General features: G+C 44.0%; 1 protein-coding gene across 5 annotated transcripts in view; it reads right to left on the bottom strand.

Annotated features, from left to right (window-relative positions):
- Positions 1–1168: 1168 nt before the first annotated feature.
- CC2D1A (coiled-coil and C2 domain containing 1A) overlaps positions 1169–16456 on the bottom strand; it is a 73077-nt gene continuing 57789 nt past the window's right edge. For all 5 annotated transcript variants that reach the window (XM_070741509.1, XM_070741510.1, XM_070741507.1 and 2 more), the window contains exons 25-30: positions 13816–13874; positions 5860–5926; positions 4485–4611; positions 4292–4368; positions 4074–4121; positions 1169–3029 (exon numbers count right to left, since the gene is read on the bottom strand). In XM_070741509.1, the coding sequence (XP_070597610.1) occupies positions 3009–3029; positions 4074–4121; positions 4292–4368; positions 4485–4611; positions 5860–5926; positions 13816–13874 (399 nt within the window). In that variant the 3' untranslated portion in view covers positions 1169–3008. The remainder of the gene's footprint in view (positions 3030–4073; positions 4122–4291; positions 4369–4484; positions 4612–5859; positions 5927–13815; positions 13875–16456) is intronic.

Raw genomic sequence — 16456 nt, 5'->3', positions numbered from 1 at the left:
TATAACTTTAATTGAGATCGTAGACACCATGCCTGTATCAAGGATGAAGCCATAGAAACAAAATTACTTCAATATCAAATGACTTCTGTTAGGACTCTGTGCATAACAGTTAGGTTGACAATATATATAAACCAACAATATGTATTAGAGCTGAGCTACGTCTATTTAGATGAAGTGTTGCAGACTGCCACAAGAGAGAACTAGAGTTTATAGTTTATTCCTCTGACTCGCCCTCTCTGTTTCTTATGTACAAAATTGGTGTATTATAAACAATTGTTAAAGGATATAGGAAACTATTTACTGTGTATGAAGACAATCAATCTGTAATTAGTATGGCTAATTGTTTAGCTGTGAAAACAAAGTCTGAACATACTGATTTGAGATATCTGAATGTTAGACAATGTGTTCAAAATAAAATGGTTAACTTAGAATACTTGCATGACTGAACAGAACATTGCAGACCATTTCACTACAGCACAAGGTGCAATTAAACACAAAGAGTGTTGTGAAAACTATGTTTTGAAGATGTAAGGTATTATATATTGATCTACCCAAGGGGGAGAATGTTAGGACTCTGTCCATAACTGTTGAATTGCCAATATATTGGCTGCAGGTGTTGCAGACTGCCACAAGAGACAGCTAGAGTTTATAGCTTATTTCTCTGAGTCACCCTCTCTGTTTCTCTTTGTCTGGCTACTCCCCGTTAATGGCTACTCACTGTTAGGTTAGCTCTGCAATCTCTCTGTATGGTAGTTATGCATATCAGCTAAAATGTGTTTAGGCTGGATATCGTTGCTGATTTTGACAAAGACAACTGGTAAGAAAGACTGTTTACTTGTTAATATTTGGATTGTTATTCAGACTTATTATGTGTATGACTTTATGTTATTTATCAAAGTAAAGTTTAATTCAAGTTAGTATATCTCTGTGTGGCTGAGTAGGTATCCACAACTAATCTCAATATAAACGTTTCTGTATGTGCACATCCTTGGTAAACAAGGATTACTCTGCTCATACATTAACAACTTCATAATCTAACTTGTGTTAGTTTAGCAGATTAAACTCTTTATACAGAGATGGATGGGGGGGAATTAAAGTGACAAAATAGACAGAAGTTTCCTTAGGAATGGCATCTTACTAATGAGCAGACACATAAACAGAATCCAGATTAAAAGGAGGTTTGGAGAATTTATTACTGGTACATTAAATATTTTTGTTTTGTTTTGAACAAAGTTTCTCCCCTCCCTCCTTTAAAAATGTTATACATTTATGTCATCATATACATAAAATAAAGCCATAACACAGATTTGCAGCCTTTGTTTTTAACATTAATTCTGAAAACCTCTGGCTGAGGTTTAGAGACAGGCACTTTTATAAAAATGAGGTTGTGAAAATGGGACAGGAAAGAAAAGGGCATATAGTACATTTGTTTTCCTTTTATCATCTTTATAATAAACTAAAATTTGGTTTTAAAAGGTATGTAGGTGGAAGCAGGGAAGACCACCTGGATACAACCCACAGTTCATCACCTCATTTCATCCTGAGCAGCAGCAACAATCCTGAGTTAATTTCTTATACTCGAATCTTACAGAAAAAAGGACTAGGAAAGATCACATTTCCATTTGTCAAAAATTGATTATTTAAAAAAAGCACTCCGACAACTTCCAGTACCTTTTCTCCTGTTTGTGTGGGGAAGAGGGAGCTAAGTGACACAATCTCTCTCTGTAATGTATCAGGGAGAAGGGGGTTATCAGACACTATTTTCCATTCAACAGAAATCGTACAATTACAAATATGAGAAGAAAATCTAACCTCCTTAAGAGTACCATGGATGAATTCCACAAACCAGGGGTCTCCCACCTTGGCATCTTTAAGACTTGTGGACAACTCCCAGAATTCCTCAACCAGCAACTCCAGGGGTTGAGGGGATTATCCTTTCTTTAGGAGAAAGACTGCTCTGCTATTCTCTATACATTAAAGAAGGGAACCATCTCATTTAGCAATCTCACAGATGCTTTGCCTCTTGGCCCCTCTAAGACAAGGTAGAAGCAACGAGAAAGTGTATGTTACAGGTCCAGACCCATCAAAAAGAATGAGTCTTGTGGCAACATACTTCTTCATGTTAGAGGCTGAGGAGCAGACCAGTTAGCTCTCAGTAGAAATGGACACCACATATGCAGGATCCTCAACTGGCATACAAGGCATGCAAGACTGCACACACGAGGGATCCCAGTTAGATCTGTTTGACCATTGAAAACCACTGAAAAGTGATTACATGAGTGAAAAGTTAATTTTCAGTTGCCAGAATACACCAATAAGGGCCAGAAAATCAAAAAGCGTCCAAAGTGCCTGGTGCAGAAGAGAACAGAGTGATGTATGTAGCTATAAGGAAATCTAGGAAATGAATGCAGACTATAGGCTTCTGGAATAACCTTGTTAAACACACTGAAAGTACCAAATTCCAAAATGGGCCAACTCAGTTAATTTGGGGTGTTCTGGAATATCTCCATCACTGCAATTGCTATCTCCATTACACACCTAAAACTATTAAATACCCTGGTCAGGGGAGACCATGTAATAGAACTTCTATCTCAACCGGTATACAAGGTAGATTTAAACATTGGAATCCCACAGGCATGGGCATACAAGGCTTCACACACAAGAGTCTCCTTAACCGCTGAGAAGGGATTATATTAGATCAGGTTAAAAAAAAAACCAAGAGTTTAAGTAGCATGTGCAAAATGCTTAGTGCAAAAGGAAGGAGTGTTGGAAGTAGCTATAAGGCACCTGTCACATGGATTGTCTCTCTTCAGGTCATTGGGGTTTTAATGTAATTATGGTGAAACCTAGGAAGAATTTTCTGCAAAGTCAATTAATCAAGAATCAGCTTGTGGCATTACTGATCCATCAGCATAGAGCGTATGCATTTTGGTCTTTCCACTTCCTTCACCTGTTGTTACATGTGAAAAGACAATGCTTGAAAGCATCGTTGCTTGGAAAGGTAAGCTTCATTTCCGAAACTTCTGCAGCTGAAAGACAAAAAAATGCAGGCACATCAATGTTTCCAAGAAAAGACAAAAATATAGATAAACTAGTATGGCGTTCATAAGAAGCAGTTTGGTCTAAGTGGTTAAGGCGCTAGCTCAAAACCAGAAGACAGTGAGTTCTTGTCCTGCCTTATCATGCAAGGGGTGACTGACTCAATCATTCTCTCTCAGCCCAACCTACCTCACAGAGTTGTTGTGGAGAAAAATAGGAGGTGGAAAGCGTGTTAGGTATGTTTGTGCCATAGTACGGGCAGGATAAATATATATATATAATAAATAAAGACCACTAACATACAAATTTCCCAAAGGCTGATCAAAAGCTGGCATAAAAATAAAAATAAAGTTTAAAAAAATCCAAGGTAGACAAACTGAGATTTTAAGAACTACCGTGAAGAGTGTCTCCCTGGCAGCCACCAGCCTAAGAAAAATCACCTAAGAAATATCTGTGCAAACTGGCAATTGTTTAAATAACCTGCCTACAAAATAGCACTCTAAATTGGGAATCAGTGCAGTTAGTATAGCATAGCCATTGTAGTGACATAACCACATAGACTGGGAAGACCTCAGCAATGAGCTTACCTATGCCTATGGAGACAGGACAAAGAACCTGTCCCAGATGCAGCTACAGGAAAATCATGCATCCCAAAGTGGAGAACAACTTGACTAAGGAGGACTTGGGCACATGGCCTTGGCTTATCTTATGTAGCAAAGGTTCCCAATATTGACAACTTTTGAGACCTGCATTTCCCAGCCTAGGATATGAAGTCCACATGTTTTAAAGTTGCAATGATTAGGAACCTGATTTGTAGAACACTTTCAATAGTTCAAGTACTCAGTTAAATTGTACAACTTAAAATCCTTCAGGAAAACCATTTCTTCCCGCCCAAAATAAAGAAAGGACACCCCCCCCACACACACACACACAAAGGGGAACCCATGACACAAGATGAAAAAGGGTTCCGGACTTGTCTCAATCTGTTCTGACCAACTGGGCAGGGAAAAGAAGAATCTGCAGGTACTACTCACCTCCCTCTCCACCAGGTTGCGCTTGTAAAGAGCATCCTTAGCTGCCTCCTGCCAAACAGTAGAGGAAACAGCATTTTAGTGGAGGCCTGCGTTCAAACTGCCCTAGTGTGGACACAGGTTTGGTGCTCTTTTAAATAAGTGGTCCTCCATTGAAAACCAAGCTTGAAAACGAGTCTCCTTCCCTCGCCCTACCACCATTCTATAAAATCACTCCATACCCGTTTTCCGTCATTTCCAAGGCGCCTTGCTGCCTCTGTGTACCACTGGAGGTACTGCTCCAATCGAGTCAGATATTCTGTAGAATGAAGATCAAACATGGTCAGGAGCCGCCCCTTGGATGCCTTAGGGCGGATTGGTGTCAGTTCGGTGAAGAGAAACAGGTTTCATAGCTGAGCCTTCCTATCAAAATACCTTTCATGACTGCAGGTCCTCCATGCTGTAGCTGGGATTTTTGCCAGTTGATCTTCTGAATGATACTTTGATGCTGCTCTACCAGGTCCCTGGGGGGCGGCTGGCCAGCTTGATTGTATGTCACTATCTGTTAACAAGAGGGAGGTGTTTGTAAATCCCTAACAAAATCATTGGAGAGTGAACAATATACGGTAAGAGACATTCTAGGACCAAATTCTAGCAAGTTAATTGTCAAACAGGTTGAGTAATCAGCCCCTAGAAATGTTTTCTTTTCCAACCTCAGAGCGTTTCTGGACTACTCTCTTGAGCAGGTGCCAAGGAGGGGGAACTTAAGACACTGAGCACCAGAGGCTTTGAACAAAGCACTTACATCTCCTCCTTTCTCTTTTAGTTTGGCACCAGTGGTTGTTTTTTTCTCTCTTCAAAATAAGACCGCAGGAAGAATAGATATTTTTCACAAAGCACATCTAAAAGCTAGTTGTATTTTTCTTACTTTGAAAATAAAATAAAACATGTATTATGAAGCAGCAGGACCAAAAAACAAAAATAATCCACAGTAAAAATGGACAGAAAGTACAATAAATCTCTTTCTCTCTCTCTCTCCAGCTGTGAGTAATGCTATTCTCAGTGGTTTGCTCTACAACAGTGTTTCCCAACCTTGGCAACACTGGGGAATTCTGGGAGTTGAAGTCCAAATATCTTCAAGTTGCCAAGGTTGGGAAACACTGCTCTACAAGAACCAGAGTTCTGAATATGTGTAGAGTGTGTGTAGATGTACAGTGCAATCAATATTTGGTTTGTAATTCTACTATGGTAAATTCTCATGACTTTTATTTTTCTGGAAAGATGAAAAAAGATGCTGAGAACCAAAACCACAGAATTTTCCTGACCTATACACCATTTGTTGTATGTTTTTTACTTCTTCTTATCACTGTCTATCTCTTGTCCTGCCAAAATTGACTTTACATTGTACAAAGTGAATATTGACTAAATATTGGAAACTTAAACCGCTTATGTGATCAAACTCACATGTAAGAAAAGAAAAATGGGAATGTTTGGTAATATTAGGGCTATTCAGTTGTCATTTACTGAATTTTGTGCAATATTATAATACTTATGCTTATGAAAATATAAAATGTTTATAAAAAGATAAAGTCAACTGAAAAGAAACTCCCTTGCTGTGTAACTATGTATATATGCAGGTACACATGCATCTTCCTTTCTTTCTCCCTAGAAATGATTTAATCTGAAGCACAGAAAATTGGGGGCCTGCCTTTGGGTGGAAATTAAAGCAAAGCAAAGCAGATCACAGCGTACGCTGAGGTTGTGCAATGTGACTGCCTCACACGCATACACAGAGATCCACATCACTGACCTTCTTCTCCAGCTTCTCCTTGTCAAGAGTTAATATGCTGAAGCTTTGCAGAGAAGAGCCCGGCTTGCTGGAGGGAAAAAGAAACACAGCATAACCTCAAAATTGGCCAATCGCAGAAACACAGTACAAGGCCTATAAAACAGAAACCAAAGGCCATGACCCCTACTTTTGGGGGGGAAGCATACTTTCAGAGGTAAATTATGCCAGCTTCACAGAAAGCAAATTGTGTGAGCATCTCTTCCATGGGGAATAAAATATTCTCTTTGGATTTTCTACTGCCGACATCAAAATATCCCAAGAGGCCTCTGATTTAGTTGTTCATCTGTCCTCTTAAAGATTGCTTAAAAATGCCTACTTAACATTTTTCTCCTATCCAGACAGGTGCAAAATATTCCTTTTGCGGGGTGCAGAAATGGAGCTCAAATCCTCAATATCTGAGCTCCTTTCCTGCACCTGGCCAAAGGAGTTCCCTTCCGCAGGTGGAAGGGGAGCTGAATTCCCTCCAGAGGCGGTGCTTCCACCTTGGCACCAGAGATGAAAGGGAGACGAAAGCGAGGCAGCACAGTCAGGTAAGAAGGGTGGAGTTTCTCAGACAAGTGATGGAGGTCCAGCACAGGCCACAAACATATTTATTTATTTATTTATTTGTATGTTCGTTTGTTTATTGTTTAATTTATTTATTCATTCATTCATTCACTCATTCACTCACTCACTCATTTTTAATTGGATTTATAAGCTGCCCATCTCCAGGAACTCAGGGCGGTTTACAGCATATTAAAAAACAATACAAAATATCCTAAATCCAATTTTTAAAACTTAAGCTAACTAATATAAAAGCCAAATTTATTGAAAAACAAGTCACTCTCTTTTTTTTTTTTTGAAAATAAATTTATTAAATATATACAATAAAAACCAAATACAGAAAGACAAAAGAGATATGCATATTGTACATTTTTTTACACTCTACTTATGTAGTAATTGGGGAGTGGGAGAAGGGGTTTGTGAAGGGAGGGAAGTAGATATAGAAGGAAGGGGGATAGGGAGAAGAAGGAGGGGGGGATAGAGAAGCGAAAACCAGCGTTAGAGCTGGGTCTTTCATGATTTGCGGCCTGTAGTTTGAGCTCGTAGTTGGTGTGTTTTACCCTAAGGCTTTATCGATATGTTTTGAATGTAGTTTTTAGTGCCAATATATATAATTCATTTAGGGGTTTATTTTCTTTGTAAAGTTGGAGTTCATGTCGATCGATGTTTACAGTTTGTTGTTTCGGTTTGATGTTATAATTTGTGATGTAAATTGCTATTTTTTCAAGTTGTTTTTGTTGGATATTTTTCTTGATGGGTAATTTTTAGATAATTCCTTTTTTTTAACCAGAGGTACCATTTATCCCAAGCTTTGTAGAAATCTGTCTCATCCTTGTTTTGAAGTTCCATTGTTAGTTTGGACATTTCTGCGCATTCCATTATTTTAATCAAGAGTGATAGAGTAGTTGGGGTTTTTTCTTGCTTCCAAAATTGTGCATATAAAATCCGTGCGGCTGTAATAATATGGATTATAATATATCTGTTTTCTTTACTAAAATTTTGTCTTGTGATTCCTAGTAGAAATAGTTTGGGTTTCGCATGGATAGTCTGAGAGGTAATTTGTTCTAGTATAGTTTTAATTTTTCCCCAATATTTTTGGGTGGTTTCACATGTCCACCAGATGTGGTAATATGTACCTGGTTTTTCTCTGCATTTCCAACATAATGGTGATAGATTTGGATACATTTTTGCAAGTCTAGCAGGTAGCAAGTGCCATCTGTAGAACATTTTATGATGGTTTTCCTTGTATGAGGTTGCCATCGTTAGTTTATAGTTAGCAGTCCAAATTTTTTCCCATTCGTTTAAATAAATTGTGTACCCAAAGTTTTGTGACCACGCTATCATAGATCCTTTAACTATTTCTTCAACAGTATCATGTTGAAGGAGGATATTGTATATATTTGATATTTGCTTTTTTTGTGGACCAAAAATTATTTTATCGAGGGGGTTATTTTTTTGGAAATCTGATTTGTTCTTATCTTCATTATATTTTGATTTTATTTGTAGGTAGTGTAACCAATCTACTTTAATACCTTTATCCATGAGTTTTTGCTTAGGAATTAGCTCATTATTTTCGTTTAGTAGTTGGTCGTATGTTATAATTTTATCAGGGGTTAATGCGTTCGGGTATATAATGGCTTCTGTTGGTGAAAACCATTTTGGGATGCAGAGGTAGTGGGTTTTTTTAATGAAGTGCCAGGTGTTAATTAAGGTTTTTCGGATGTAGTGTGATCTGAAATATGTTGGTATTTTATCTATGTCTGTCATCAGAAACTTGTGCCATCCGGATTGAAGGTCATAGCCTTCAAGTGTTAATATTCTAGAATTTTTAAGTATTATCCATTCTTTCAGTAGGTTTACAATTGAGGCATGGTAGTATAGTTCCATGTTTGGTAACCCAAAACCACCCCTTGACCTATGGTCTTGTAGGTCCTTAAGTTTTATCCTGGCCTTTTTTTTTGTCCATATGAATTTGCGAATTTTTTTGTGTAAGTTTTTGAAAAAGGTCCTATTTAGTTTAATGGGTGCAGTTTGGAAAAGGTATAGAAATCTAGGAAGTATATTGCTTTTAATTACAGCAATTTTCCCCATTATAGAGAGTGGGAGTTTCGACCATCTGCAAAAATCTTTGTCCATTTCATTGATTAGTTTATCGTAATTGTCTTTCTTGATAGTGCTGCAATTTGCGGTAATCCATAATCCTAAGTATTTAACTTTTTTGGTGGTTTTTATTTTAGTGGATTCTTCTAATTTCGATATCTGCTTTTTTGTCATATTTTTTGTTATCATTTTTGTTTTTTCTCTATTAATTTTTAATCCAGCAATCTCTCCAAATTTATTTATTTCATTAATTAGGATAGGTGCATATTTTAAGGGGTCTTGTACAATGAACACCATGTCATCAGCAAAAGCTTGAAGTTTATAGTGTTCATTTTTAATTTTTAATCCTTGGATTTCCTTATTGTGTCTTATTTTATTTAGTAGAACTTCTAGTGCAAAGATAAAAATCAGGGGGGCTAAGGGACAGCCCTGCCTCACTCCTTTTTTTATACTTATTGTTTCTGTCATAGCGAGTTTTGAGGCTAACCATCGCCCAGGTTTGTTTGCAAATTCAAAGTGCTTTTGTTTGGCAATCCTTAGTTTATGTGAGAGTTCTTCTTGAGTTTGCAGGTTTATGTAATGTTTTGTAATATTCAATTCTCCTAAAATTTCAGCGTTGTCTGGTTTCATTTGTAGGGTTTTTTCGAGGTTCTGAAGTTTTATTTTTAGTATGGATAGGCTGTTTTGTTTCTGTTTTTTCTTTTTCTTTTGGTATGCAATATAGGTTCCTCGCACATAGGCTTTCATTGTGTCCCATAGGTTTTGTGTGGAAGTGTTACCATCATTGTTAATTTGGAGAAATTCACCCAATTGTTGTTTTAACATTTTTTGAAAGTTTTCTTCTTTAAATATTGTTTGGTTCATAGTCCATCGTCTTGAATGGTTATTAGTTGAATCTCTCCATTTCAACAATATGGGGTTATGATCTGCCCAGGAGTTTGGAAGAATTTGTATGTCTGTTACTTCATTGATAAATTCTAAATCAGCCCAGGCCATATCTATGCGGGACCATGACTTGTGAGGAAAAGAGAAAAAAGTATATTGTCTATTGTTTGGATTAAAGTGACGCCATATGTCTTTTAGTGCTAATTCAGTTGTAAGTTGTTCAAAAGTTGTTGGTAGTTGTTTTCTCTTTTTCATTTGCTTAGTGCTTTTATGATCCTTTTTCCTGTCTAATATTGCATTGAAGTTGCCTGTTATTATTATATTTGTTAGGTTTAATTCCGTGATTTTTTGATGTAGCTTTGCATAAAAAGTGGATTGATTTATTGTGGGAGCATAGATTGCGATTATATGTATTTTTTTTGTTCCTGATGTAATTTGTACTATTAATATCTGTCCGTTGTTGTCTGTGTAAATTAGTTTAGGGTTAAGTTTAGGTTTAATGTATAGTACTACTCCTCTTTTCTTGACTTCAGCAAGGGATGAGATGATTTCTCCAAGCTTGGGATGGTTTAAGATTAATTGGTCTTGTTTTTTTACATGCGTTTCTTGGAGACAGATTATATCTGCTTTTTGTTGTTCAATTTTGTAGAATGTTTTTTTCCTTTTACTAGGAGAGTTGAGGCCGTTGATATTGATAGAGAATAGTCTTATTTCATTATTCGGTAAGGGTTTTTTGTGATGTAAGTTAGTTTGCTGGTTCTCTTCTTTTCTCCTTTCTCGCCTCCACTTGAGATCTTGTTGTTGGGCCGTCTCTGCCATATTCTTCCGTTAATTTAAGTCCAGTTTCCTTATCTGCGAGAGTGTCTTCAGAGCTGATTTCATCCAGGCTAGATTTATCTTTTGATTCTTGCTCCCTAATACATTCCTCATCTACCTTTTTGATGACTCTCATTCTAACAACAAACAAGCATTCAATTCATTGGCAGGGGCTGATGTCTAATGTCCCCAGCCGGTCAGCACAAGGGGGTCTTCAAACTCTTGTGGAAGGCGAGGAGGGTGGGGATGGTACGAATCTCCAGGTGAAGCTGATTCCAGAAGGCCAGAGCCCCCACAGAGAAGGCTCTTCCCTTAGGCTTTGCCAGGCGACATGTTGACCTGACCGGTCGCGGGGACTCATGTGGCAGAAGGCGGTCCCGTAAGTACTCTGGTCCGATGCCGTGTAGAGCTTTATCATAGTTTAAGATCCTGTTTGTATTTCAGGATGAAGGATTTTTAAGTTCCTGAGCGGAGTCTTCGAGGACCTCCCCTCCCCTCCTCCTCCAGGAATTCCTCTACTCCATATTCCTTGCCTAACACTGCACCCACTCAATAAACCATGAGATTGCAATTGGGAGTCCTGTTGTTGAGTGAAGCAGTCATGTGATGTGACTGCTTTGCTCAATGATCGAGATTCCGGTCACAAAGGACTACCTCTGATTGTTTATTCTCTTCTATTATTATTTACACAGAGGAGGGTACACATTTGCAAGCATGAGCATGCATATGAATGTACAGTGATACCTTTATCTTATGAACTTACCGTATTTTTCGCTCCATAAGACGCAGTTTTTTTCCTCCCAAAGTAGGATGAAAAATCAGCCGCGTCTTATGGAGCGAAGATGCAGGCAGGGAGGGGGGGGAGGCGCTGGAGCAGAGGGGGGGGCGGCGATATACAGTAGAACTCCCCTGCGGGGAGTCCAGCGCTGCCTGAGCTGTGAAGGTAAGGGCCAGGGAAAAGGGAGCCAGGCTGCTTTTTCTTTCCCGGGGGAGCGGGCGGGAAGGGCGAAGCCTCTAGGCTGATCTTTGCGGGTGGAACGTGTGGGATCAGGCAGGGCGTAAGGCGGAAAGCCTCATTTTTTGGAGGGGAAAAGACGTCGGCTGGGGGGTGCCCGGTCCTTCCCGGCGAGGAGGAGGAGGAGCTGGGCTCCGGAGGGGCGCACGGGGAAGGGCTTGAGCCGCCGCCTTCTCCTTTCCTGCTGCTGTTGTTTCTCGCCGCAGCCTCGCGTGCTGCTTATCCCTCGCTGAGGCGAGAGAGCCGCGGGGCAAACAGCCGGCACCGGGCGCAGCCTTTTGCGAGGGAAGTCACCGACGCAGCAGGAAAGGAGAAGGCGGCGGCTCAAGCCCTTCCCCATGCGCCCCTCCGGAGCCCAGCTCCTCCTCCTCCTCGCCGGGAAGCACCGGGCACCCCTCAGCCGACGTCTTTTCCCCTCAAAAAAATGGGCAGCACTATCGCCGCCGCTGCCGCCGCGGGGAGAGGCGGGCATGTGGGCTGGCGGCATTGGCCTTGGTGAAAAGTCCGGGGGCAGCTCCAGCGACTCCCCTCCCGTGGCTGCTGTTGAGGCGGCAGTGGCGTCCGCCTCCGGCGTGCGGCTCTCTCTCCATTCTTCTCTTTCCCCCTCTCGGGCTCCGAATGCGGCGGAGGCGGGGAGGTCTCGAAGACCCAAAACCCAGCCAGTCGCTCGCAGCCGGTCGGCGGAGAGATGCGGCAGCCAAGGGGAAGCGACAACAGCTGCTGCCGTTCTCACTTCAGTTGTTTTGGGTAACCTTATTAACTTTCCCTTCCCGCACTCCTCATGGCTGGGCGCTCTTGGCTTTCCCGCTTCCCAAGCTTGGCCACCGCAGCCAAGCAGAGCCTGAACAAGAGAGTATCCAGGCTTCGGTCACCAGCAGCCCAGCCCCCCACCTATTATGCCTCCTCTTCCCCCTCCCACGACGTATTTGGGAGATTAGCCCGTAAAGCTAACGTTCTTCGAGGAGAATGCAGCCTTCTCCTTTCTTTGGATTCTAAAATATTTAGAGCTATTTATTTTTTGTTGCTTGTTTGTATATTTTCCCAATTCCCCTAGGGCAGTGTTATTGTAATAAATATTTTAGCCTACTTTTTGGCTCAAAATATTTTTTTTCTATTTTCCTCCTCTAAAATCTAGGTGCGTCTTATCAGCAGGTGCGTCTTATAGAGCGAAAAATATGGTAATTGGTTCCAGGACGAGGTTCGTAAGGTGAAAGGTTCGTAAGACAAAACAATGTTTCCCATAGGAATCAATTGAAAAACGATTAATGCATGCAAGCCCAAAACTCACCCCTTTTGCCAGCCGAAGCGCTCGTTTTTGTGCTGCTGGGATTCCCCTGAAGCTCCCCTCCATGGGAAACCCCACCTCCAGACTTCCCAGCAGTTCGAATCCCAGCATCGCAAAAACAGGTGCTTTGGTGGCAACAGAAGGTCCGGAGGTGGGGCTTCCCAACGAGGGGAGCCTTCACCTGGCAACGGAAGTGTGGAGGCAGGGCATCCCAGCCGCGGGGGCGGGTTCGTAAAGTGAAAATATTTTAGAAAAAGAGGCAAAAAAAATCTTAAACCCCGGGTTCGTATCTTGAAAAGATCATATGACGAGGGGTTTGTAAGACGAGGTATCACTGTACTGTGTTTTCCTGAAAATAAGACTTTGCCTTATATTTTTTTGAATCTTGAAATAAGTGCTTGGCCTTATTGCCATACACTCAAAAGCTTGATTGGGCTTATTATCAGGGGATGTCTTATTTTAGGGGAAAGAGGGCAGTGACAGATCATACATTGCACGGTGAAGGATGTCAAAGGCTCCGAAATGCAATTACAAACCCCCCATAAGATGCCACCTTGACACACTTGATAGCGGTATCCAACCTGAACCAGGAAATTCTCATTTCATCCTTTGTGCAGTCACTACTCAACAGGCAGGCATGATATAGTATGTTTTAAGTTATAGTTTAAAAGAGCCTTTGTCTCATTGGTGTTGTTTCTTTGTTGAGGAAGTCTTTTTGGACAACAGCACAAGCAGCCAGGTAGCTTTCTTATCCATGTATCCATTTAAGCATCTGTTCCCTTCCTTTCTATATAAAAACATATTTGACACAAACTTTATGGTAATAAGCTTTTAGAGGACGACCTCCTAGTGGATTGTGTGCCCAGGGCAAATTATCCTACTTTCCATTCTATTATCTTGAATGGTATTTAGCAGCTCCTTCTGAAGTGGCCACCTGGGGCCTATTTAGTCTTTTCATTTGAACTCTCAAGTCTTGTATTGACTTTCATGGGCTGAACAATGTCCACAAGATCAAGGAGTAGGGTTAAAAGGATAGAAGATATCCCCGCAGGTCACTGTGTATCGAATTGCACACTTAAATCACAAATATCTAACCTGGATTGCTATGGAGGGACATTAAAAATACAATTGAAGGTGATAAACGGATTATGCACCTCAGCGTTAAGAAAAAACGTTAACACTTTGACAAAGACAACTGGTAAGAAAGACTATGTAATTCTGTGTATAGAATTCAAATCCTGAAGATCTCAGCATAGTCAGAGAGCATACCTACCTAGTGCCTGTATCTTTCACAGGAGCTACTGCTGCTGGCTTAGGTTTGGGAAAGGCAGCCTACATGAAAGAAAGAGAGTTTGTTAACTCCTTCTGCAAAAATGGTCATTTTCATTCAGATGAGTCAGGATGACATAAACCCTTTAGGGTAAACTGAAAATAGTTATACAGCGATCCCCCGGTTATTGCGTCCCCGACCATTGCGAATGGGCTACATCGCGATTTTTCAACCCGGAAGTAAAAACACCATCTGCGCATGTGCGCCCTTTTTTCCTATGGCCACACATGCGTAGATGGTGTTCCCCGCCGGGCAGATCAGCTGCTGGGCGGCTTCCCTGGGTCTTTCCCCTCTTGCTGGCGGGAGGGCGAGAAGCCCCCCCCCCAGCACCCGCTCGCCCTCCGTTCGCCCGCCCTTCGCCCGGCCACCCGCCATTTGCTCGCTGCTCGCCCGGCCACCCGGGTTCGTTTGGCTTCGGGACTCAGTTGGGAAGCGGCACGGGTGTTTTAAAAGGTCTCCGCCGGCATGGGGGGCTTCTTAGCACCCCCCCAAACCCGGGTTGGGGGTTCGGGGGGGGTAGGAAGCCCCCCATGCCGGCGGAGACCTTTTAAAACACCCGTGCCGCTTCCCAGCTGAGTCCTCAAGCCAAGCGCAGAAGTTAGTCTTGAATCCCTTTGAATCCCGCCGCTTCTGCTGGATACGGGCGATGGGCGGGGCGAGCTGCCACAGCCCCTGGCTTCCGCGCCGCTCGTCCCACCCACCGCCCGTATCCAGCAGAAGCTGCTGGATTCAAAGTGCTAGGGTGGGGGGCTGTCGGGACAAGCCACGCACAAAGGCCGAGGTGAGGCTGAGCAGGAGGAGAAGCCAACCAGCGAGGCGGTGGGCTGGGAGCCGCAGGTGAAAGGAGCTCGGGCATCAGAGCGCGGCGCCAGGCATTGTTCTCCGGACCCCGCCCGCAGCCTGGAGAGGGAAAGGGCCGCCGCGGGGCTGAGCGGGCGGGGTCCGGAGAACAATGTCCGAGCTCCTTTCGCCTGCGGCTCCCAGCCCACCGCCTGTCTCCTGCTGCCCGGTTTAGCCAGGACACGAGCGGCGAAATGACTTGGAGGAATGTGAAGCTGAAACCGGCTGGGACACCCCCCACCCCCCACATTCCTCCAAGTCATTTCGCCTGCTGCCCGGTTTAGCCAGGACACGAGCGGCGAAATGACTTGGAGGAATGTGAAGCTGAAACCGGCCGGGACACCCCCCACCCCCCACATTCCTCCAAGTCATTTCGCCTGCTGCCCGGTTTAGCCAGGACACGAGCGGCGAAATGACTTGGAGGAATGTGAAGCTGAAACCGGCCGGGACACCCCCCACCCCCCACATTCCTCCAAGTCATTTCGCCTGCTGCCCGGTTTAGCCAGGACACGAGCGGCGAAATGACTTGGAGGAATGTGAAGCTGAAACCGGCCGGGACACCCCCCACCCCCCACATTCCTCCAAGTCATTTCGCCTGCTGCCCGGTTTAGCCAGGACACGAGCGGCGAAATGACTTGGAGGAATGTGAAGCTGAAACCGGCCGGGACACCCCCCACCCCCCACATTCCTCCAAGTCATTTCGCCTGCTGCCCGGTTTAGCCAGGACACGAGCGGCGAAATGACTTGGAGGAATGTGAAGCTGAAACCGGCCGGGACACCCCCCCACCCCCCACATTCCTCCAAGTCATTTCGCCTGCTGCCCGGTTTAGCCAGGACACGAGCGGCGAAATGACTTGGAGGAATGTGAAGCTGAAACCGGCCGGGACACCCCCCACCCCCCACATTCCTCCAAGTCATTTCGCCTGCCGCCCGGTTTAGCCAGGACACGAGCGGCGAAATGACTTGGAGGAATGTGAAGCCGGTTTCAGCTTCACATTCCTCCAAGTCATTTCGCCTGCTGCCCGGTTTAGCCAGGACACGAGCGGCGAAATGACTTGGAGGAATGTGAAGCCGGTTTCAGCTTCACATTCCTCCAAGTCATTTCGCCGCTCGTGTCCTGGCTAAACCGGGCAGCAGGAGACAGGCGGTGGGCTGGGAGCCGCAGGCGAAAGGAGCTCGGACATTGTTCTCCGGACCCCGCCCGCTCAGCCCCGCGGCGGCCCTTTCCCTCTCCAGGCTGCGGGCGGGGTCCGGAGAACAATGCCTGGCGCCGCGCTCCGATGCCCGAGCTCCTTTCACCTGCGGCTCCCAGCCCACCGCCTCGCTGGGACTCAGCTCGAAAGCGGCGACAGCCAGCGCGGAGAAGCCGTTCGCCGGCGCTGGCTGTCGGCGCTTTTGAGCTGAGTCCCGGAGCGAATTCGCTCCGGGACTCAGCTCAAAAGCGCCGACAGCCAGCGCGGAGAAGCCGTTCGCCGGCGCTGGCTGTCGCCGCTTTGGGGCTGAGTCCCGGAGCGAATTCGCTCCGGGACTCAGCTCGAAAGCGCCGACAGCCAGCGCGGAGAAGCCGTTCGCCGGCGCTGGCTGTCGCCGCTTTGGGGCTGAGTCCCGGAGCGAATTCGCTCCGGGACTCAGCTCGAAAGCGCCGACAGCCAGCGCGGCGCGGCTGTTTTAAAATGTCGCCGCCGGCATGGGGGGCTTGCCAGCACCCCCCGGACCCCCAACCCGGGTTTGGGGGCTGCTAGGA

The sequence above is a fragment of the Erythrolamprus reginae genome, chromosome 2, assembly GCF_031021105.1.
Source record: "Erythrolamprus reginae isolate rEryReg1 chromosome 2, rEryReg1.hap1, whole genome shotgun sequence".
In the NCBI taxonomy this organism is placed as follows: Eukaryota; Metazoa; Chordata; class Lepidosauria; order Squamata; family Dipsadidae; genus Erythrolamprus; species Erythrolamprus reginae.
The sequence above is the reverse complement of the archived record's forward strand: the minus strand, read 5'-3'. Positions and strand labels throughout refer to the sequence as shown.